This window comes from Notolepis coatsorum (genome assembly GCF_963971535.1).
Source record: "Notolepis coatsorum genome assembly, chromosome: 20".
NCBI classification, from domain to species: domain Eukaryota; kingdom Metazoa; phylum Chordata; class Actinopteri; order Aulopiformes; family Paralepididae; genus Notolepis; species Notolepis coatsorum.
Genome location: NC_140184.1, coordinates 66265297 through 66290803, shown reverse-complemented (window position 1 = coordinate 66290803; position 25507 = coordinate 66265297). Strand labels below are relative to the sequence as shown.

The 25507-nt window shown below is 43.0% G+C and overlaps 1 protein-coding gene across 2 annotated transcripts in view; it reads right to left on the bottom strand.

The window, feature by feature from the left end:
* Positions 1–25026, bottom strand: part of LOC311247237 (pre-mRNA-splicing factor ATP-dependent RNA helicase PRP16-like) — a 115047-nt gene extending 90021 nt beyond the window's left edge. The window contains exons 1-13 of one of the 2 annotated variants that reach the window (XM_084337577.1): positions 24809–25026; positions 24216–24568; positions 23812–24014; positions 23496–23669; positions 23157–23319; positions 22155–22273; positions 21995–22071; positions 21737–21892; positions 21442–21603; positions 21171–21278; positions 17678–17802; positions 17181–17318; positions 2420–2606 (exon numbers count right to left, since the gene is read on the bottom strand). In XM_084337577.1, the coding sequence (XP_084193703.1) occupies positions 2420–2606; positions 17181–17318; positions 17678–17802; positions 21171–21278; positions 21442–21603; positions 21737–21892; positions 21995–22071; positions 22155–22273; positions 23157–23319; positions 23496–23669; positions 23812–24014; positions 24216–24565 (1962 nt within the window). In that variant the 5' untranslated portion in view covers positions 24566–24568; positions 24809–25026. The remainder of the gene's footprint in view (positions 1–2419; positions 2607–17180; positions 17319–17677; positions 17803–21170; positions 21279–21441; positions 21604–21736; positions 21893–21994; positions 22072–22154; positions 22274–23156; positions 23320–23495; positions 23670–23811; positions 24015–24215; positions 24569–24808) is intronic. The other variant, XM_084337578.1, reaches the window with a different exon arrangement.
* Positions 25027–25507: the final 481 nt, after the last annotated feature.

The window sequence follows — 25507 nt, the reverse complement described above, 5'->3', positions numbered from 1 at the left end:
CTTCGGAAACAAAACTTTACCACATTAACAACAAAGGTAAAGGCTGACTTACAGAGGTGGAATGGCTTACCCCTGTCCTTAGCTGGCAGAGTACATTCCATTCAAATGAATGTATTACCCAGATATTTATACTTATTCCAAAGTCTCCCCTTATTTCTCCCCAAATCATTTTTTCTTGATCTGGATAAGATGATCTCTTCATTTATCTGGGAGGGCAAAACACCAAGAATAAAATTATCCTTGCTGCAAAGGGATAGGAGTCAGGGAGGAATGGGCCTACCAAATTTCATGTTTTATTACTGGGCCGCCAATCTTCACAAAATTGTCCTGTGGACGAGTGAACCGGACAGCAGCTGGGGTCAACTTGAGGCCAGTTCTTGCCCAACATCTTCCCTTCAAGCTTTAGCTTGCGGTGAAATGCCACTGTCACCAACAAAATATAGTAAGAACCCAATTGTTGTTTCCACATTAAAGATATGGGCCCAGATGAGAAAGATATGCGGGTGGACTAAGCTCTCTATGTCAGCACCCATCTGTAATAACCACCTTTTCTTACCTGCTACACTGGATTCTGGGTTCGCTAGATGGAAAGAGGGACTAATCACTTTGAGTGACTTATACATAGATGGTGTATTTGCAGAATTTGGGGACCTATGTGACACATAACTTACCTCACTCTGACCGGTTTAGATATTTCCAGATTCTGCATTTTGTGAGGACCCATTCCCCTACGTTTCCACAGTTGCCCCCTCCATCAGGTGTGGAGCGTTTTCGACACTCGGCTAGTATGGATAGGGGCCATGTTTCATATCTCTATGATACCATACCTAGAAAAGACACGGCCATAAACAGGATTAGGACGGGGTGGGAGACTGAACTGGGGGTAGCCTTCTCGGATGAATGGTGGGGGGACGCACTAGAGGGAGTTAATACCTCTTCCTCCTGTGCCAGACTTGGCCTTATTCAGTTTAAGGTCCTTCACAGAGTCCATTATAGTAAAGCCAGATTGGCTAAAATATATCCCAATGTGACAGACAACTGTAACAGATGTGCACAGTCACCAGGGGATCTAACCCACATGTTCTGGTCCTGCTCGAAACTGATAACATTCTGGAAGTTCTTTTTTGATACCATCTCGGAGGTACTGGAGATTACAATATTGCCCTGCCCCCAAATTGCTATCTTTGGGATCCCCGAGGAGTGATCTTGACCAAAAAACAATACAATGTAGTGTCCTTTGCCTCACTGATTGCCCGCAGGAGGATACTCTTGCATTGGCAAGCAGAACCTCCCCCATCATCCAGATTATGGCTGAATGATGTGATGTCATTCCTAAAACTGGAAAAAATTTAATTTACAATTCGAGGATCAGCTGATAAATTCTACACACATTGGCAACCGCTAATCTCATATGTAGATAGAATAGATCAGTTACCTCCTGACTGAAGTTATGTCGAGTGCCATGTAGGGGGGGGACAATTTTCACTGAGTAGGCTTACCTGTTGATTGGGGTTGTTGGGGACAGTGGGCGTGTATTTATTTAATCTCCCACCTCACGTATTTAGGGTCATACGACCTGGCTTGTGTATCGGACCTGGAGTTGCACTTATGTTTCATTATATCCATATCAAATAGACTTATCCTTTAAGAGTACCATATGCTGTTAAAGTGGATCCTAATTTCACATTTTGTATTTGTCTTGTTTTATTTTGTATGCATTTATTTACTTTTGTACTGTCTTTTTTATTTTTCTGGGTGGGGCGGGAGGGAGGGATATTCAGTAAGGAAAAAACAAAGGACACATGACATCTGTATGCAAGATATGAATGTAAATGTAATCTTTGAATAAAAAACGGTTAATAAAAAAAAAAGTGATGCCGTTTTCTTTTTCTTATTTTTCAGGTTTTGGTTCAGGATATGTGTAATAAAGGGTTAAAGATAAACCCCATGGGACATTATTTCAACCTGTTACCTGGCAGAATCTTAAAATAGACACTTCAAGGATTAAGAAAAAACAGGTGGTGAAAAGAAATCCACTCTATGCAGGTGGACCTATGTTTCCATCTAGACTATATGGCTTGCTGGTTTATTAGTTGCTTGAAGAGAAACCCAAGGTTAAGTCATAGTAATTACACAATAACCCATGTACACAGTGGACATTGACATCAGATGATAGACACGACTTCACCTTTATGGTGTGTGTGTGTGTGTGTGTGTGCGTGTGTGTGTGTGTGTGTGTGTGTGTATGTGTGCGTGTCAATCTGACTGACTATTCAGGTTGAGCATCATAAACTCAAAGTGTTTTTATTTTTGTTTTTTTAGAGAGCGTTTTTTTTTTTTTAGGTATTTTAGATTTTTAGAGAGTATGGGGATTGAACAGACGCTGGTGTTTGTACAGAAGACAAGCCGGGCGTCTCACCTCCTCCCCCAGGCTGATGGCCATCTCCTCGCTGACTCTCTTGGCGACGCTCATGGCGGCCACCCTGCGGGGCTGGGTGCAGCCCACCATACCGTAGCCGGTGTAGCCGTCCTCGTGCAGGTACTGGGTGAGCTGGGTGGTCTTCCCGCTGCCCGTCTCGCCCACCACGATCACGATGCTGTTGTCCCTGCGCAGAGAGGACACAGGGACATAAAGAGGTTCAGGTGAAGAAATGGGGAAGATAAAGACTGATGGCAGAAAGCCAGAGCATAATGACATTCTGTGACAATATCTCATTGTATTTCTATTATCCAAGTGACCTGTCAGGAAGGTCATTGTCGAGGTGAAAGGTAAATGATTATCTAAATCAGTGTTTCTCAACTGGTGGGTCACCATTTTGAGTGGGTCGCGGATTAAAAAAATTTAAAAGTAAAAAATTAAATATAAAAATTTGTACTTTTTTTTTTTGCACTACCTATCTTTGTGAAAGTAGATTCTCAGCTCTGGTCCAGCTGAAGACAAAGCAGAGGAACAGATTGGACATTGAGCATGACCTCAGAGTTGCTTTGTCTACCATCACCCCAGACTCTTGTCAGGAGCAAACAACTTCCCCAGTTATCCCATTTGTTCCCTTGGATGTTAAGCTAAGAAGTCTACTAAGAAGGATATATTATTTATTATTATTCTTTTATTTCATTGTGTTTTTAGCCCTAGTTGCACTTTTGTTGCAACCCCAGTTATACCATTAGTTCCCCCAAACTTAGGTCTGTTATGTTAAGCTAAGACATATGCTAAGAAGCATATATTATTTATTATTATTTTATTTCATTGGGTTTTTAGCCCTAGTTGCACTTTTGTTTATTTCATGTTTTTAACAGTGCATGAAAGATTGTGTATTACTGCAATTTTTTTTATAAATCATAGTGGTTCAAAAATGTGGGTCGCGACTTAATGACTAAGGGAAATGTTGGGTCCCGAGGCTAGACCAGTTGAGAACCACTGATCTAAATGACCTGTCAGGAAGGCCATCTTCTAGGTCAGTGGTTCCCAAACTGTGGTGCGCGCACCCCTTGTGGTGCGCAACATGAAAAGGCTAATGGTGGTTAAAAAAATAAATAAAAAAATTACAATAAAATTTCATAAAAAAATGTGTCAAACCTTTAGTATTATGGATATTAAACATGCTGGCAGAGTACATGCATCCATGTTGTCGTGAACATTTTAATTAAATAAAGAAATTCCTTATCCATAGTCGCGGTGGGAAGAGATAAAATAAAATCTGTGCACGGAGACCAGCAACAATTTTTTCTAACAGAAACCCATTGGGGGGTGCATCAGCTAGGTCGGGAGGTGACAGGGGGTGCACGGCCAAAAAAGTTTGGGAACCGCTGTTTAATTTCAATCAATCAATTCAATTTCTTTAATGACCACCCAGCCAGGTTCTAGGTGAAAGGTAAATGATTATCTAAATGACCTGTCAGGAAGGTCATCTATCTAGGTGAAAGGATTTCTCATTTTAATGTCTTCGCCAACATGTTGATTGCAGTTGACATATTTTAATATTAATCACGTTTTACTAAAACAATGTCTTCTTGTCTTTCATGGCATTGCTTTGTATGTTTTATTACATTTAGAATATAAATAATTTTCATGCTGATCAACACTGAATGTGCATGATCCATTTCAAAATTAGAGACAACTTTTAAGGTAATTTTCTCATAAACATGATTTAGTCACTGCATTTACACACTTCTCTATAGTATCTATCTTTTGAAGCAGTGTTTATGTCAGTTTTGGATTCTGGTGATGTAATTTATAGAAGCACTGCAGCTTCCACTCTAGACAAGGTCTTTCATTCTGCTCTCAGATTCATTACTGGTGATAGTTACTGCACTCATCATTACATCATGTATGATGGGTTAGTCTGTCAGAGAGGTGAAATAGGCATTGGTATCTGTTTATCTTTAAAGGGGAACTATCCTACTATTTCTTTCACTATTTGGGCAATTTTACACAATCCCTGTGAGTATATGGAACACATCTGTAAGTTTTTTTTCCAAAATAATTATTGTTTTGTATTTCTAATCAAGTTCTGTAGAGCAGCATTTTCTACCCTTCAAGATTCCAAGCTGTTTTTGGCTGGGCTCCGCCCATACTCGCAATGCGCTGTATGACAGTCACCCACAGTCTGCACTGGCAGACAGAGAGAGAGAGAGATGGAGAGATAGAGAGGGAGACTAATTAATTTCACCGCAGGGGGGCATAATCCCACGGGACAATGCATTGGTAACTTGTTTCAAATGACAATATATACCCCTGTGAATATTATTGCATGGATCGGAATACGAATATATTTTGCAACAGGTTGGCGAGTGCTGATACAGAGAGAGCGAGAAAGAACGAGCGAGCGAGAGAGAGGGAGAGAGCGAGATAGAGAGGGAGAGAGATAGAGAGGGAGAGAGAGAGAGAGAGAGAGGAGAGCGTGCGTGTGCGCACTTCGAGTCGCAATTAGGGATGTCCAATATTATCGGCCTACTGATATTATCGGACGATATCGGCATTAAAATGCGATATCGGAAAATATCGGTATCGGTTTTCAAAAAATAAAAATAAAAACGTACTTACTTAATTAATCCAATCCACTTTATTTATAGAGCACATTTAAAAACAACAACATGTACCAGAGTGCTGTACAAGTCCCACAACATAAGATAAAAAAATTAAAATTAAAAATATGAATTTTTTTTTTCTCGAAGCTTCGAATTAAAATCGAAGCTCGGCCCCCGAAGCTTCGATTGTAGGGGTGGGACGATGCATCGATCCAGATCGATATATCGATCTATTATCAATAATCAAATAGGATCGATGCAACGTAAAAAGATCGATTCATATTGCGATACTCTTATTTTTAAAATCCCATGTGTTGTATCCGCTCAGCTCGGATCAACAGCACACAGCAGTAGCGTCTAGAGCGTCACTAGAGCAAGACTAGTGTGCCTATTCTGTGACCCAAAACATGTCCCTGCTGTTTTATTCCGCAACGGGTCCAATGCATCTAACCTGCTTTGCAATCCTCGCCACTCCATTATGCCCACGTCGCGTTAAAGATCGAAGATAACGTTACATTAGCGTAAGCTAACAAGCTAACCCAGAGCCATAGGCAGAGAGAAGTGGGGACTGGGAAGGAGGGTGCATTCTCGGGATAGACCCACTAACAGGATCTGGCCGGTACTGCACCTTCGGACTCCCAATATGCCTTTTCCAGCCAAAATACAGCAGTGAATAGGATATTAATATCGAAAAAAAAACGAACCAAAAACAGTGAACAGGAGGTCTATTTGTATTAAAAACAATAGATTGTTTTTCATTTAAATGTCTGGAAGAGCTCAAAAATAAAAATGTCAAATGATATTTCCATTGCCTTTTTTTTTTTTTTTTTTTAATGTTACCGATTGTGTTAAATGGGCATATAATATAGTTTCCTGGGATTACTAAGAATCACCAAAACTATACTCATTCAAAACGGTATAAAACAGAAATGTACGGATGAAAAAACAATCTGTTTCGTGCATGTTGACTGGAAGCAACTCACTGACAATCGACGGGTGTACCGTGTATTAGACCCATAGCTATAATATAAGATATATTTTAAGCACTCGCAAATCTCGCAGTCTCCCCATTGATTAAAGCGATGGCGTTCTAGCGCATTAAGCGATGGCGCTGAATGAGTTAAAGGTCCCATGTCTTATAAATTTCCAGTGTTTAGCATTGTTTTCTAGCAATGTGGTGTTGTATCAATGGGGTCTGGGTTAGGCTTGGGCGGTATGACGGTATTACAGTATACCAGGATATTTCGAAATCCCGCCGGTATGATTCTCAATACCGTGATGTCACAGACTGCTATTACACTGACACGGAGTTGATTGTAGGTTACGTGGCTATCGTTCTGGGAGCTAACGTTAGTAGTACTAGGCTGGTGCGGGCTAACTGGCTATCGTTGTGGGAGCTAACGTTAGTAGTACTAGGCTGGTGCGGGCTAACTGGCTATCATTGTGGGAGCTAACGTTAGTAGTGGAGGGAGGCTTCCCACTCTCCAGAAATGTTTTCTCTTTTTTTTTCTTTTTTAGCATTTTTACAGCTTTATTGGTCACGCAGGACCGACAGAGGAGAGGGCGAACGGGAGGAGAGGTGGGGAAGACATGCGACAAATAACGACGGGAGCTGGGATCGAACCCGGGTCGGCCGCGTAGGTGCGCGAGGCACTATGGTATGCACCACGAGGGCGCCCCTCTCCAGAACATTTACAACAAGCGGTGCATGGGTAAGGCCAAGAGAATTATCAAAGACTCCAGCCACCCAAACAACTGCCTCTTTGAACTGCTGCGGTCAGGCAAGCGGTACCGGAGTCTCATGGCAAGCACAGAAAGACTCAGAAGAAGCTTCTATCCCCAGGCCATCAGGTTGCTCAACGAACAATAACACTATGCAACAACCATCAAAAGCACTCACAGCACACACATCCACACGCACACACTCACATTAAACAAACAACTCACTGCAGCACCCACTCTACACACTTTAGAACACCTAAACACACTTTATATTTATTGGCAAAGAATTTGCACTACAACCCATACCTCAGTACACCTTACTGTAAATTGTACCTCATCCAATTTCTGCTTTGCACTATATAGTATATTGTAATTAGTATATTGTATTGTATGGTAACTCAGTTACTTCTACTCTGCATTGAACATTGTACATATGTACATACTGAACACTTGTGTCTACGTACGTGACTTCTATTTTATACTTGCTATACTTATCCTTTTGTCTAGCACAGTCTCTGGAGCGTAACAGAAAGAAGCATTTTGTATAAAAGTATTCTGTACTTCTGTATGACAACTAATAAAGAAACTTGAACTTGAAACTAGTACTAGGCTGGTGCGGGCTAACTGGCTATCGTTGTGGGAGCTAACGTTAGTAGTACTAGGCTGGTGCGGGCTAACTGGCTATCGTTGTGGGAGATAACGTTAGTAGTACTAGGCTGGTGCGGGCTAACTGGCTATCGTTCCGTGATTTGTTTACTTGGTAACACGGGTTGCTAAGGAATTTAGTTTAGAGGTTGAAGAAAGTGCACTTTTAGGTTGAAAGAACGGCCCTAATGTCAACTTGTTTCAATATAAGCTTTATGTATGGTGATAAGGAGTATAATTTATTGCTAGCTCCCCCCCCCCCCCCCCCCCCCGCTGATGAAAATGAAAGTCATACCGTCATAATACCCATACCGGGGTATTATGTCAGCAAGGTATGACGGTATGAAAAGAAATGATACCTCCCAAGCCTAGTCTCGGTCTCTAATTCTCATTTAGGCTTATCAGTCCAGATCATGTCACGAGCTCCTCCCCCACTGAACTAAGCCATTCTGAATTCCGAGTACCTGTGACTTATACGAATTCTCATCTATGTAGCGCACACTCAACAATTCGCTCAACAACAGAGCAAGTGGAAAAACTGACACTTCCTCAAACGGGTTGACGTGGCGTGGGTGCAGACAGAGAGAGAGCAGAGAACGAGCGAGCGAGAAAGAGGGAGAGAGAGAGAGAGGGATACGGAGCATTTACACACACTCCCGACTGCGTGTGTGTGGGGAAACACACACACACGCAGTCGGGACACAGTCGGGAGGGTGTGTAAATGCTCCGTATCCCTCTCTCTCGCTCGTTCTCTGCTCTCTAACCTGTTGCAAAATATCATAGCGCACACGCACACTCTCACGCGTATTCCGATCCGTGCAATAATATTCACGGCAGGGTTAGAAATAAAAAAAAAAATTCCAGGGCTTTTTTTGCCCCCCTTAATTGATTTTCGGGGGCTTTTTTTGTATTTCGGGGGCACCGAATTTTTCGGATGAAAATTAACAAAGCTTATAAAACATTGGCGACACTTTTTTTTACAGTCTTCGTCCCGATGTTTGATAACGTAATGTTAATGTCTCCATATATAGGGCTCTACGCTAACCTTTTTCCCAAGGAGCACATGTGCTCCTAAATAACATTAAAATAAATAAAATCTAAATAAAAATTTAGGAGCACACAAATAAATTTAGGAGCACAGTGAAAATTGGTCAAGTAACAGAGTTTATTAACAAACTATTTATTACATGCATATTATACTGTGCGTGTGCATACTAGGGATGGGCGTGAGTTTTATTACATAATTTATTCTTTCACATGTATGTGTAAGATTATAACTGTTTGTTGGTTTGCTTAAACATATATACGTGAATGAACAAAAATAAGTAAAATCTTTTTAAAATTAAAATAAAAAAAATTAAATCGAATTTATTTTGTATTTTTTAAAGTTTTTTTCCCCTTTTCGAGTAATACACGATCACTCGAGTATTATAGCATGCGATCAATCGATCTGGATTTCTCTTTAAAATGCCTTAAAATGCCTTCTCTTTTAAAGTGCATACTAAGGGCTAAACATCTGTGCAAAGTGTCGGGGGCTTTTCTTGCCACCCTTAACCGATTTTCGAGGGCATTTGGTCAATTTTCGAGGGCATTTTGCCCCAAGCCCCCCTTAATTTCGAACCCTGATTCACGGGGTATATAATGTCATTTAAAACAAGTTACCAATGCATTGTCCCGTGGGATTATGCCCCCCCGCTGCTAAATTAATTAGTCTCCCTCTCTATCTCTATGTCTCTCTCTGTCTGCCAGTGCAGACTGTGGGTGACTGTCACTCAAAGCGCCTTGTGAGTATGAGCGGAGCCCAGCCCAAAACAGCTTGAAATCTTGAAGTGAAAAAATAATAATAATAACTTACAGATGTATTCCATAGACTCACAGGAATTGTGTAAAATTGCCCAAATAGTGAAAGGAATAGCAAAACATGGGACCTTTAAGAAATTGCCACCATATATCACAATCAGGGGAGGAAATTAGGCCACTTTACCCGCCAAATGCGGGTATTTTTTACGTTTGGCTGGTAAAAAAAATCAGATACTCGCCAGTTGGCTGGTAAGCCAAACAGTTAGTTTCCTCCCCTGCTGGCGAGTATACAAAAAAATAAAACATTCTGCAATCACTGCACTGGCAACCGGTGCGCGTCTTCTGAGTGTTCGCTTTAGTTGACAGTGCCACGAGAGCACTGCACAAGACCACCCGCGGACATATAATGTTTAATAAACGTTTGCGCAGTACTGGCCAACCCGCGGACATATAATAATAAAAGTCCTGCGGTACTAGGCTAGCCATCAGGAGCACTCGCAAACAGATAACGTTAAACACAGCAGAAGATGGAAAACAGACAGACTGACCAACGGGGAACTGCATCCAACCCTAGTACAACCCTCGAGTATAAGTTACTAAGGACACATTTAAATCACAGAGGTGTAATGTTAGTCTACTGGAACTGTATACAGTGGTTAGCTTCTAGTTAGCGTTTTAGCTATAGCTGCTTGCTAGCTAACGTTAGCCCCGTGTGCTCAAAGCAGCCAGCTAGGTGTATCTGTTATGACTATAATGTTTCCAAAAAAGCACCGGACTACGACGTAAGGTTAGACATTTTATTTCATGCTCAAAAGCCCCTGGCTTGCACATCGCAGTCACGAAAGGGGCTAGCTCAACCAGTGCACTGTGCACAACAGCACACCAACCCAACTGACGTTACCACAACACTTGACGGTACTTCACAGCACTGTCGTAAGACCACCGTGCTGTCTTAAAGGCACAGTGTGCCTACCCAGATGCATACACAACATTGACGCGGCTTGACATACAAAGAAGTAATTATCACAATTAGCGATTTTCTTTGTCTGGTAAAAAATCTGTTTGGCTGGTAAAAAAAATCAGATACTCGCCAGTTGGCTGGTAAGCCAAAAAGTTAGTTTCCATTCACAATGATGCTAGATTGGAATTATGGACCTTATCTGACCTGCTCAAACATACACATCGACATACACTTAAAGTCTCACAAGTTCAGAATGATCTTCAACTCACTAGAAATCAACCCCCCACCATCCAATGGACACTTTAAAAACACTATCTCCCCCCTCTCTCTCTTTCTGTTACACTCACATAGCCTTCATTCGTATCCATCTAAATGGTAAATGGGTGCTTTTTTTATATAGTGCTTTTATCCAAAGCGCTTTACAATTTGTTACTCACATTTTACCCATTCACTCACATTCACACACAGACGGCAGAGGCAACCATGCAAGGTGCCAACCTGCTCATCTGGAGCAATTAGGGGTTCAGTGTCTTGCTCAAGGACGCTGCCCGAGAGGAGCGGGAATCGAACCGGGAACCTCCAGATTGCCAGACGACTGCTCTACCTCCCGAGCCACTGTCGCCCCTACACACACTATTTCCCCCCCCTCTCTCTCTCTTTCTATTATACACACAACCTTCACTCATATGTCTATGTCATGCATCATCTACGTCATGATCCATATCTCCCTTGAATTCTGAGCATCATATCTATAACTCATATTGTGTATGCCAGTGCTCCACTTATTTTATCTACTATCATGTATAAATACTTTGTTAGCTATTCTATAGAGATCCAGGCTAGGGTAGGGATTAGAGATGTTCCGATACCATTTTTCCCTTTCCGATCCGATTCCGATACCTAAGCTTTGGGTATCGGCCGATACCGATATGTATCCGATACCAGTGCATAAAAAAAAAAAAAAAAAAATTATATAAATTATATAAATTATAATATTTTTTTTTTCTTTTTACAGATACTGTTATACTGTTTTTTTAGTAATAACTAGAACGTATGGTATTTATTCAACAACAGGTGATTGTATAGATTTGTATTAGTATCATTAATCAATGAGTATGATAGACGGCAACAGTGAAGAATTTGACATCCTGGCTGGAGTGATGCAAGGGGACACCCTTGCCCCCTTCCTTTTCGTCATAGTCCTCGACTATGCGCTCAGGAAGGCCATCAATGGACGGGAGCAGGAACTTGGTCTCACAATAACCCCAAGGAGATCGAGACGACACCCCGCCATAGTCCTAACAGACCTTGACTACGCGGACGACATCAGCCTGCTCTCTGACCAGGTGGAGCAGGCACAGGAACTCCTGTGCAGAGTGGAGACGGAGTGCGCCAAGGTTGGCCTTAGGCTAAATGCCAAGAAAACCGAGGTCATAATGTATAACATCCTCCCGGATCATCCACCTCTAAGGACAACAGGAGGCTCTGCTCTAAAGGAAGTCAGTGATTTCAAGTACCTGGGCTCGTGGGTCAACTCGTCCGAGCAAGACCTTAAAGTGAGGAAGGCACTTGCGTGGAGGGCTCTGAACGGCATGACCAGTGTGTGGAAATCCAACCTCCCCCGTCAAATCAAGCTCAACTTCTTTCATGCAACAGTTGAGTCTGTCCTTTTGTATGGCAGTGAATGCTGGACCTTGAAGCCCACCCTGCAGAAGTCCTTGGATGGGTGCTACACCAGAATGATGCGTGTGGTGCTCAACATCAACAGGGATGAGCATGTCACTAATGCAAACTTGTATGGGGGGGTGCTAAAGGTGAGCGATAAAGTGGCAGTCAGGAGAATGAGGCTGGCAGGTCACTGCCAGAGACACCATGAGATGCCAACCAGCAAACTTGTACTGTGGGAACCAACACACGGGCATCGATCACGAGGACGTCCCACGTTAACCTATGTGGACGTACTCAGGAGAGATGTGGGAACAGAAAGCACCGGCGAGCTAGCCAGATGCATGGAGGATCGGGATGACTGGAAGCACCGATGGAGGGCCCGTCCGAGGACGACCTAGATAGATAGATGGGCTGCAGCACTGCAGATATACCCTACTCCAATGATCCACACGGACATTAAACGGTGTTGCACTCGCTACTCAGTGGCTCTGCAGATATACCCTATTCAGTCTGTAAGCTAGTGGCAGATAGAACGTTCATGTTGTGATTTTTGATGCAAAATAAATATTCAACATTCTCTTTTGAAACTCCGCCTCAGACTCTTATCCTTTGGCACTTGCTGTACTTTGCTTGCAGGTCTGCAGCCATTATTGCTGGATTATGAAATAGTACCAACTTTAGACACGGTAACGTTATCAAGCTAAGCTAACTGACCTAGCTCGTCTTCCCGCATTGACATTTGATAACGTTAGTAATAGTCAGCTAACGCTAGTCTGTAGCTACTTAACTTAAATACAATTCACCGTGGGTGCATTATTGTTGATAGACGGTCACGGACAGTGTTAGGTCCTGGAGAAAGGACAGGCGATCATCTGATTTGATGTAACGTTAAAGCGGATGTTGTTCCAACTAGCTATCTTTCCAGCTAATGCTATCATAACACCAGCCAAACACATCCCAATTCCCGTCCGAGCTCCCCGTCACACTGCACTGTCGGGGACAATGGAATTTAAGAAAGTGTATCTGCTGTTAAAATGACACAGCATCACACTTTAAAACATGTTCATTTTATAATCCTCACTCTCCGCAGGACTCGGCAGGAGATAAATTACATCATGGGATCGGAGGCTAGAATTTACGTGTACTCGCCGATACCAGCATTTTAGGCAGTATCGGCGGCATTTCCGATACTGGTATCGGTATCGGAACAACTCTAGTAGGGATGGGAATTGATAGGATTTTATCGATACGATTCCATTATCGATTCTGCTTATCGATTCGATTCTTTATCGATTCCCTTATCGATACCTGATCACTTTATAATTTAAATAAATAAATTGGAAATGCAACAGAACTAAGGGGCCGCGTCCACCTAGCGCATATTTCTCCGTGAAACATGCTGGGAGTGCGCCAGCAGCGCTGGCTTGCAGCGCATCTTGTAGATGACAAAAAGAAATCTACAGCCATGCCGCGGTTTTGCACATATTATAGCATATTTGAATAACTTTATTGTATATTAATTATATATATAGTTATTGCCTGACACCACAGTTCGCCCTTTGCTTTTTATTAGCTTTTTAGTAGTGTATTCGTGTAGTTATTATTATTAGTTTTGTCGCGAATCTCAATAGTCTGTGGGAGACAGCCAGACAGGCAGGCAGCTCCGGTGTCAGGTTACAAACAGAGTGGTAGATGAATGGCTGTGATTGGTTATCTGAAAATGAGCCCAGCGCATCGCTCTGAAAGTTGAGAAAGTTTCAACTTTCGGCCGCACAAAAAAGCTGAGAAAAGAAGCCGACGGCAGCGCACTTCCTAGAGGCGGCCGCATGCGGCCGCATGCGCTCCCTCCCCATTGGAATACATTGAAAACAGATGCGTGCGGTCAGAAATATGCGCCAAGTGGACGCGGGCCCTAAGCTGGTTAGAATAACAACATGCAACTTGACATTTCTGATTGTCTTTTATTGTTGAGCCCCCATGTCAGGGGCGACAAGTGGCTCGGGAGGTAGCGCAGTCGTCTGGCAATCCGGAGGTTCCCGGTTCGATTCCCGCTCCTCCCGGGCAGCGTGTCGATGTGTCCTTGAGCAAGACACTTAACCCCTAACTGCTCCCAATGAGCAGGTTGGCACCTTGCATGGTTGCCTCCGCCGTCGTTGTGTGAATGTGTGAGTGATTGGGTAAAATGTAAGGAACAAATTGTAAAGCGCGTTGGATAAAAGCGCTATATAAAAAAGCAGCCATTTACCATGTCAGAAAAATACAAAAACTGTAAAAAATAAAACATTAACTTTACAGCGTCATTCCCGGCCATGCTCAAGTTGCCGAAGGACGCTTTACAGCGTCTTTAATATCAATATTTAAAAAATCTGTGATCGGATTCATATTTCCCCTCCGCTGGCCTGAGATCCACCAGGAGGACCCACTGAGCTCTCTGGCGGTTCAGGAGCGCCATCTGGTGGCCGATCGGCGCAATCGCCAAACAGGAAGTGCTGTGGAGGTTGTGCTGGTCGGCCATATTACTTCCGGGCACTCGGTTTGGCTGCCGGCACTCTGGCTCGTCACAATATATAGCGATCCATTGCCAATAACTCGATAAACAACATGATTTGGACGTATATAGTATTATACAAGCTGGAAATGGTTCATCAGGATAAACATCCCATAATCGAAAACGGTCTACACCACGCTGATCGTCCAACGGCGCGAGGAAGATCCGGTAAGATTCAGCGTTATTTTTGAACGTGTTCCATATAAACTGTTATGATGAACATATGACCCACACTAGATGAATGATATAACGCTGCCCACGGAATTATAAACGATCCCCCGCCCATCCGGTCATCATCAGATCATACGTAGATCATTCTAGAAGTACGTCCAATTGAAATGTTTTACATCGCCCCGATTGCCATCAAACTGTATTTCATCATCAATATAATGCATTTGGGGCTATAGATCACGTTCTGGAGAAAGCTGCAGAAAGAGATGAAAACATACTTATACATTAGACCATACTTTACTATGAATATGTGAATGAAAAAGTTTAACGTTGCTACACAATGAACAATACATATAGGACTTTGAATGGGCCCTAATAATGGCAATGTAGCAATAGAATTTAAAAAGTTATAGCCATGCAAAGAAGGGGTACTTCTCCATAGACAAATAGAGCTGGCAATCTATGGTATATCATGAATTTAACCCATGGCACCCAAAGTGTTAACTATAGCCTACACTTAAATAAAACAATGTATTTGAGATTCTCTTAAAATGTATTTATTTTTTTATTCTTAAACTAATTTAATCTATTGAATAACAGGTCGTTATCACACACACACACACACACCCACCCACCCACCCCCCTCCCCGGGCCCCTGTCCTGTAAGGTATTGGCTTGTGTTGCTACACGGACACATTTGTATGTTGCACCACGGTACTTCCTGTCTTACAGAGTACAGACTAGTAAACAAACACTCCGTCTCTTATTATATGTGAACTAAAGAGTACAAGGTTTACACAACAGCCCCCACCCCGCTGTTTTATTGTATTTGTACCTGTACTATGCGCTGTCAGCTGTTTATCTCTCTCTGAGAGCTTGATTAACTAGAGTTATCTCACGTTAGCTAGCGTTAGCTCCGCGGCTAATTTTAGCTCACCCTGAACTAAATCAATGACTAGGTTCTAAAGCATTCAAGTAGTTTTCACTGCACATAGAAGTAGCCAAACAGCGGGAGCATTTCGGGAGCATATTACCAAAACCCAGGCAATTTCGAGCCCTTAATGAATCAAATAGAGTCTGCCATGGCTACACGCTAACGTTATTGCGCAACTGTAGGAAAAACCTGGCAGCGATAAGGGAATCGAAAGTCACGGGAGCCACACGGTTCCAGGCATCGGCCAACCGGTTTTCGATTCCCATCCCTAGGTTAGGGCTCCATTGCTGTACTGTATCTATCCATGTTGCAACATGTCATTCTGTCAGTGAACTCTATCCTTAATCAAAGACTCTGTTGTCCACCTCCATGAATAATAACTGGTGAAATTATTCCACTTTAGTCACTTATCCAATGGAACGTTGCTCACTTTACATTAGGAGCAGAGAAATAATATTATTATTATTATTATTATAATACATGTTAGTAGGGATGCCCCGATCACGTTTTTTGCCACCGATACCGATCACCGATCGTCTTGACCCATATCGGCCGATACCGATCCGATATCGATCGTTTTTTATTAAAAAAAATATATATAATTAAATTATTTTATATAAATATATATATATATTTTTAATAAAATATATATATTATATAATCATACTTGTAGTTGTATTATCTGCGAGACATCGCCACAAGTCAAAATGCTCGCCATCTGCAAACAGCTCCACTGTCTGTGTGTACTCGAGTAGCCTCAAGCTACGGCCAGGATTCTCCGGAGATGCAGCTGGACCCTATTGATCACATTCAACATGCCCTCAGCTCGAATACGCATCGAATCAGTGTTATAAGACATTGATATCAGGAGCTATCTGTAGCTACTGCTAGATAACGTTAAGACAACGCCTCAGTGAACCATTTAGTTTAATGGGACGTTTCGTTTTGAACAGTGAGCTAACGTGAGCTAACGTGAGCTATCATGCACTACTAGACTTGCTGGAGCATTTGTTGATATCAGGAGCTATCAGTAGCTAGCCGGCTAGATACCGTTAACAATGCCTCATGTAGTCACTCGGTCATTTAGTTTAAACAGTAACGTTAGGTAGCCAACGGCTCGGTAGGTAGCCAACGTTAGCTCACGTCGCAGAGCAGACCGTTGCCGAAGGCTCCTCCTTCTCCTCCAGCCCCTCCCGCACCCATGTAAACAATGGGTGCGGGAGGGGCTGGAGGAGAAGGAGGAGCCGTACGCTGCAAGCAGCACTGTGGAGAGAAGAGCGAGTGAGAACTCTGCAGAGAATTGGATCATGTTTTCCGTGTCATTGATCGGTCTTGACGATCGGCAAAAATAAAGCATTATCACGATCGCATATTTATACTGATTATCGGCCGATACCGATCGGTGGCCGATCGATCGGGGCATCCCTACATGTTAGAGATAAAAAGCAGTCATCCTCTTTCCAACAGTGTTGAAAACTCAAAATGAGCCAGACATTTTCACGATGAATGACTGCATCTCCTGCATCCAGCCGTCCTGCTGGTCTCATGTAAAATACTTGACAGGCCAGAACAGAACAGAACAGGCACAGGACAGGACAGGACAGGACAGGCGCAGGACAGCACAGGGACAGCACAGGGACAGGACAGCGCAGGACAGGGCCAGGACAGGACAGGACAGGGCCAGGACAGCCTGCTATCAGTACCTGATGATGTTTAGCAGCTGCTGTCTGACGGCGAAGATAGGCAGGTACTGTCTCTGCTCCAAAAGGGTTTTCTTCTTAGCAAATTCACTTGCGGCCTCAGTCTTATCTTTCATATGGTCTGCAAATTTCTGTTCTGTTCTGTAAGGAAGAGAAAGACAAAAATAATTGTTGGCAATATAGTCAAAACACTTAACAAATTAAATATCAGTCTTTCACAACCTTTTGAGTGGGGATATTTTCCAATATAAAAATGGGGAAATTACAATTGTTTTGTACATTGTCATGAACTAAATGTACGATTATAAAGACCAATGTTGGGTTTCACTTTCTAGACCTTCTTATGGGGTCACCTGACAAAGAGAGGCTGGGAAGCCCATAATGTAAATGCTTGTCCACTAATTGCAAAATGACTTAGCAACAACACTTGACTTCACTGCGGATTCAGGAGGCATCCTGAACAATAATCCAAAAACCATGTTAAGAGGAGGTTTGGTCACCTGTAGTCCACCTTGCCGTCCTCTCCTACAGGTTTTCCCCCAGAGCTGTCTGCTTCCTCTGTCTTCTTGATGCCCATGATGTCTCCCAGCTTTGTACCCGCCAGCTCCCAGTGTTTTTGCTGTGCCTGGAATCAGAGCAATCATTCAGAGCAATCCTAAACCATGCAATCATTATGAATACAATAATAATAATAGATAGGAAGACAGAGGCACGACTCTCTCTGATGTTAAAATCACTACTGTCAAAAACCTACTTATACATAGTTATATACACAGTCACTCTCTTAGACAGCCTACTTATACATAGTTCTAGAGTCACTTAGACAGACTACGTACTTATACATAGTTCTACAATCACTCAGACAGCCTAGTTATACATTGCCATGCAGTCACTCAGACAGCCTAGTTATACATAGTTCTACAGTCACTCAGACAGCCTACTTATACATAGTTCTACAGTCACTCAGACAGCCTACTTACTTATATAGTTCTACAGTCACTTAGACAGCCTACTTATATAGTCTAGAGTCACTCAGACAGCCTACGTATACATATTTCTACAGTCACTTAGACAGCCTACTTATACATAGTTCTACAGTCACTTAGACAGCCTACTTATACATAGTTCTACAATCACTCAGACAGCCTACTTATACATTGCCATGCAGAGTCACTCAGACAGCCTACTATAGTTCTAGTTACTCAGACAGCCTACTTATATAGTTCTACAGTTACTCAGAGAGCCTACTTATATAGCTTTACACAGTTACTCAGACAGCCTACTTATATAGCTTTACACAGTTACTCAGACAGCCTACTTATATAGCTTTACACAGTTACTCAGACAGCCTACTTATATAGCTTTACACAGGTACTCAGACAGCCTACTTATATAGCTTTACACAGTTACTCAGACAGCCTACTTATATAGCTTTACACAGGTACTCAGACAGCCTACTCAGGTCTCTACGCTAACTTTTTTCCCAAGGAGCACATGTGCTCCTAAATGAAAAAAATTAGGAGCACACAAAAATATTTAGGAGCACAGTGAAAATATTTCAAGTAACAGAGTTTATTTGAATTTTTTTTTTAATAAATGTATATTTGTACTATGCGTGCATGTGCAAACGGGAACGGGACACACATCTGTGCAATAGCACATACCACCAAAGTCACTGGCCCACTGTGTGCGTGTGTGTGTATCTGCGTGTGCAAACGGGAATGGGACACAGACATTTGAACTATTAAGTGATTAATGCCTACTGTGGCAAAGTTGTAGCCAACAACTAAGCCTAATACAAAAGGCAGTGACATTAAACAAAAAGGAGACACTGGCATTACCACCATGGCCATCAGTAGAGGGGACTGTAAGGTGCATTTTCGGTATACCTTTGCTAAAACTGTTCTCTGTTAAAGGTGGTAACTACTGGAATAGCCTACCAGTTGTGATTAGAGAGTGCCCCACATACTCCATGTTCAAGACCCATCTTAAGGCAAACCAGAACTGTGATCATTTTTAATCTGATTTAGTTTATGTAACTTGTTTCTTGTTGTTTTTATCGTTGATTGTCACAATGCTTTTACCCTAAGCAGGCTATTTATTTATTGAAAGAGTTTTGCTGTCTCCTGGTGTAAATTAGCTCGTGCTACAACCCTGCATGTTTACATTTTGTATTTTGTACTTGATGTTCATTAACATGTGCTGTCCCTATCAAATCAAACTACTGCTACAAAAGTAAAAGTCACTTAACTTTAGCTTTTGCCCCTTTTATGCATACAATGCCTATGTTTTGGCTAGTGTTGCTCTTCTAGAAAAATAATCCTTTCAGGGTTGCCTATTGAAATACTGTACACCTCCTAGGGCTGGGCGATAAAACGATAACGATAACTATCGCGATAAATTATTTCCTCGAAATAAACATGAAACGTGGTCGCAAAGTTTCGATATATCGATTTTCCAAGCTTGGCTCTGTTCAGCCTCGGCTCAGCACACTCACTAACAACAACCAGCGTTACGTGATGACGTACTTACGCACAACAGCTAACAACCAATCAGTGAAGGAGATGGCCGAGACCCGGAAGGAGGTAGGACTCACTCAACAACAAGGCTTGCTAGGCTAATTAGCTTGCACAGCGTTGTTTTATATATTTACGTGCCGAGTATGTGTGTGTTTTGAATTCTGAGGCCACGTTTATGGTAGTGTGGGATATACAGTGGACGCCGTTTCAATATATTGTGGCGGAAGAGAGTATTTTAGTGTCATATTTAGCACATTGTCATGGAATACATCGCTTAGAACCAACAGGCTGGCTAGGATAACTAGCTTGCACGGCACTGTTTTATTATTTACGTGCCGAGTATGTGTGTGTTTTGAATTCTGAGGCCACGTTTATGGTAGTGTGGGATATACAGTGGACGTCGTTTCAATATATTGTGGCGGAAGAGAGTATTTTAGTGTCATATTTATTGTCATGAGATACTCCGCTTGTCGGCTAACGTGCGCAGACTGATGACGACATCAACTCGACTTGAGACATTCGCAGCAGCATAAGAAGTTAATTAAACTTGACGGACATTATATCGACGATAATTATCGATATCGAATTATATGAAAATAATTTTATAATTTTATCGCGATAACGTTTTTGGTCATATCGCCCAGCCCTAACACCTCCAGTACAGAAACATTGTTTATGAGTTTGCGTGTCAGGTAGACCATTGATTGACAGTCGATTCTGCCAATTACGTCACACCGCTTGCACTCCGGCGCTGCAGCTGGACCCTATTGCCCACCTCTGCTGTTGATAACGCTAGCAAGTTAGCACACACACAGATACACACACGCACAGTGGGCCAGTGACTTTGGTGTAGGGGTGTAACAATGCATCGCAATGTATCGATCCTAAGGGGAAAATTCAACTGCATCGATTTGAAAATGTTAGAATCGATTATCGCAATTTTAATGTGTACACAGTGTTATGTTGTTATCATGTGTACAGCCAACACAACGGCATACGCTACTGCATCAACGTTATGATTAACAAAGCAAGGCATTCGTTTTGTTGCATTAACGTTATATTACTATTGCTATCGATAAATCTAGGTGTTCTAAAATCTATTGCTATTGGTAAGACTAGAATAGTTACAGTCTCTGGAAAGTCTCGCATATCGCAATGGCGGACTTTCAGGAAGTAAAAAAGCAAATAAGAGCGTCCGATTGGTCATTTCCTTTATTTCCCTTGAAACCAGTCACGTCACTCTACTGTGATTGGACCGTTGGCTTGAGTGCAATGTGGGACTTGTAGTTTAACGATTTATCAGCGGAGAAAAAAAAAAGCACGACTGAGGCTGTAATCTTCACTCGCACACCGTGCGAGTAATTGATTTTTCCGGTTCGCATACACATATTTCTAGGGGCATATGCGAGCAATATGGTCGCACTGTAGAGCCCTGCTACTTATATAGCTTTACACAGTTACTCAGACAGCCTACCTTCTTGCGTTCTTTCTGCTCACGGTGCTTACGGACCAGCTGGCTGCCCTTACGAGAGATGATGGCCATGTCTGAGGTGGGGTCTTTGACAGGGATGACAGGCTCTGGCTGCAGAAGACAAACACACACACACACACACACACACACACACACACACATTTGGCAACAAGAAACTACACTGGTATCGGTTTGACATACTGCCACAAGAACCCACATGATGAGGCCACAGCATTATTGCTAAACACCCGACGGTGACCCGTTGTGTCGTCACCTGCTTAGTGAAGACTATTCTTCCGTCCAGGAAGGGAGGGACCAGGTTGTGAACCAGCAGGTGGACCTTGGCAGCGTTGTCCTCCTCAAAGTCCTCGTCCACCTCCAGCCTCTGCACCACCCCGCTGGTCAGCATGCGGTTTGTCTCCCACCGCTCGTTGTCCTGACAACAAGGAGCACAGCCGGTTACACACACACCAACAACACAGCTGTAGGCACAAACGAACACTCACGTGCGCTCACACATACATGAACAAGTGCTATCGTTTGGCAGACATGCCATTCAGTCGCCGTACCTCGTTGATCTGTCGCTTCTGGGCAGATATACGTTTCTGTGTCTGTTTCTGGAGGATCTGCTCCCTCTTCTTCACGTACTCTTCAGAGGTAGTGGTCAGTGGATTGTGGAACTCGTCGTAGCCTTCGTCCATCATGTACCAGTCCCTGTCGGCTTGCTGCCAAAACATGACACAAGGCTCTAAGAGACGCACAGGCGAAATGGTTTAAAGATACCAATGATGATAGAGGTAACGGTCTAGAGTTTAAACTCCACCAACCTTCTGGTCGTCCTCCCACTGCTGCTTCTCATCCTCGTTGTCGAACATAATCCCCTCCTGACCGTCTTCCTTCTTGCCTGAGGCACGGAGACAGAAATGATCAGAAATGTTCAAAGCTTTCATGACTTGACTTGAATAATGCAGCTTATAGAAGAGTTACCTTTTCCTCGTGACAGACGAGGGGTGGAGCCCAGATGCTTCCTGTCATTGGCCCACTCATTATACTTGTAAGAAGGGGTGGGCAGGGGCGTGTCATCAGGATAACGGCCTCTAACTGACCTGAGGATAGGAAATGTTCCTAGTGTTAAGTCAAGAGAAATGCTCGTTTTTCACCAATTTATTACACGGTTATTACACCAATTCTAAGGCTTTATTTTAATTATTTCCACAGGAAATGTTTTGAGTCAGCTTTAGTCTATAATGATTCTGAATGACAAGCAGCTCAAAGTATGCAACTTGTCTTAATTGAATGCATACAACATTACTAAACTGACCCACACTCTACCTAAATCATATGGGATGGCAATGGGAAAGCGGCATATGGCTGCCTTAACACTATTTATTACATGGCGTTTTAACATTCGCCGAAATGCTTGATTGTGATTGGTCAATAGCCGCCGACAGCGGTGAATTATTTTTCGATAACCACCAGTGATTATTGTTTTTCGCAGCTGGAGTAATCAAGCCCACTGACACACTGTTTCAGCTGCTCAGCATATGCACACCTGCATTCAGTCATCAGTGCAAGCTGCCGGCGATGACAGCGGGAGCGACAGAACAGAACTGCGTCTGCATTTGATCTCGTAAAATGAATTAGGTATATTGTTAGTAAGTTAGCCATGTAATAAGCGGGATAATGTATAGCCTATACTCGGTCATTGTAGCAAAATAATTGACCTTCACTGACGTTTAAAACACCTCGGCGAGGCGCCTCGGTATTTTAAACTCCGTGTCGGTCAATTATTTTGCGACAATGACCTCGTAGCTATACATTATCCCTTACATAACCCCAGCAGATGTTCATATTGTTGCCTTAACACTATATAACCCCAGCAGATGTTCATACTGCTGCCTTAACACTATATAACCCCAACAAATGTTCATATAAAACTAAGGTTGAGAAAGGCAAGGAGAGCCAGATGACTTCATGACAGATGCTTACCTGTCCCTCCTCTCACTCTCGCGGCCGGTGCGCGGGCTGCGCTCTGAGCGATCAGACTCTCCCCGTGAGAGAGCGGGGGATGGAGACTCCCACTGGGAATGCCTTGAGCTGCCAATACCACTGTCGTCCTCTTCCCAGTTGGAACGCGAGGGTGTAGAGGAGTCTGTGTAAAGAAGAGGCAGGCGAGACAGACACACCGTTATAAAAGACAGTGTCAATGGGAGTTACGTATCCGCTGTATAACATCTTAAGCGATTGCATGGGTTTGGGTCTTTTGCTACTATACGGCCTCTATACTGTTGTTTTCTGTTCTGCTGAAAGACAAACAAAGAGGAGTACCTCTGGGGCGCTGCGGGGGCGTAGGAGGCTCCTCCCTCTTGCTCCCCCGGCTGATACGATCAGTAGACCAGCCTTCTCTCTGGGAGCGCTCGCTCCTCTCGCTGCGATCTGAACGCTCGGACGAGCTGCCGCTGCTGCTGCCGCCGCCGCGGCTATGGCTGCGTTCTCCATCATCTGACAGAAATAAAAACAGTTATTCACACAAACCTCATCAGTTATTCAAACCAACCTCATCCCAGTTATTCAAACCAACCTCATCACAGTAATTCATACCAATCTCATCCCTGATCTAGGATAGGCTAATCATTTCAATCACCTCTTTCACTCCGCCGGTCTCTGCCTTTCTCTCTGTTCCTCTCCCTGTCCTTTTCTCTCTCCCTATTCCTGTCCTCTTTGGAGCAGGCGTAGACCCCGTGCTCCCGTCTGTCTCTCTCTCTCTGCTGGTGTTTGTGACGGAACTCCTCGCTGACCCCCCCTGGGCTGGAGGGTGTCTCAGAGCCGGGCATCCGGTACTTCCTACTGTTGAGAGAAAGTCAGTCGAATTACATTTTCTTAGGTATATTAATGATGTTTCATTTAGAAGAAGTTCACACAGTAAAATTGGTGAAACGTTGAACATCGCACAGTAACAAAGATGGCAGGTGTTAAGTAACATGTTTGACACTCTTGCTTGGTGGCAATAAAATCCCACCGACAGTAGATCTGTGTACAAAAGCGTACCTCTCCTTTCTAGCGCCTCTGTCTTCATCCTCATCATCATCCTCATCCTCGTCGTTCTCTTCCTCATCGGACCCAGAATCGCTCTTGCTTTCCTCCCAGTCTCTGTAAGAAGACACCTTGGATTTCTTCGTCTGCCTGTCGTCGCTGCCCGTCTCCTCCTGCTCTCTGCTCTCACGCTCCTTCCTCTTCTGGGCCGCCAGCAGATCCAAGCCCAACAGGGAGGTGCGCGGAGAGGGCGCGCGGAAAACGTGGGGCTCCGAAGCGGCGCTCTTCTGCTTTACAATCAGTCCGCCGACCTCAGTGGTGGGGTCGCTGCCTTCCAGCCTATGCATTGACTCGTCATCGTCCATCGTCTGGAGAGAGATTATGTAAGCCTATAAAATATCTCGGTAACTCCATATAACGCTACTGAGAAATTACTTTAAAAACAGCGTTAGCTAAATCGATTACTTGTGGCTATCTCGTCTTGGTTATGGGTAACTTATCCAGTTACTAACGGAGCCGTGGTTTTGCCAGTGGTTAAATTGATACGTGCACAGGGTTCACTTCAGTTATAAGCATATAATGAGTTGATATGATAAGATAATACCTACCGTTAGCTGACGTTAGCTAAGCTGCTCAGTCTGCTGTTATCCACTGCATGTAATTTTAGGCGCAATAGTTATCTTAATAGCGAAACACAAGTTAGCTAAATTAATGAAAACATAACTGTCACCTGTCACTCGAGATTACTCAAACAAACGTTAGCTATATGATGCCTATTTTGCAGTATTTTGTTTATAGACAAGAAGGCTACCATTGCCTTCCCATAATCCCACGGGTTACAACGAGGTAAAAACACGTCACGTCCGGTAAATACCAGTGGTAAACTCGGGCAAATTCATTCATGTCACGTTCACGTGGTCCTCGGACCAAACAAATTTTAAACAAAGTGCAATTTTTCTGACGAGAACGTGTTGCAGCACTGCAATACCAAGAGGGGCTATTTTGCATAGAGGTCGCTGATTGATGACATTACAGATTATACCTTTAAATAAATGCATATAAATTGTTTACAGTGAGGTCATAGAAATATAATAATGTATCATATTCATTAGGGAGGTGCGAAAGTAGGTTATTGGAACAAATTGATTATTATGCAATAATGCATTTTTCATTCATTGAAAGGTAGCTACTATAGCTGGATCTCATATTGATATAATCTTTAGTTCAAGTTGGATGTGCTAGGGGCCTCTGCTACATTAACAGTGAGCTCAGAGACAATTTAAGGACCACATATCAATGTTATCAAA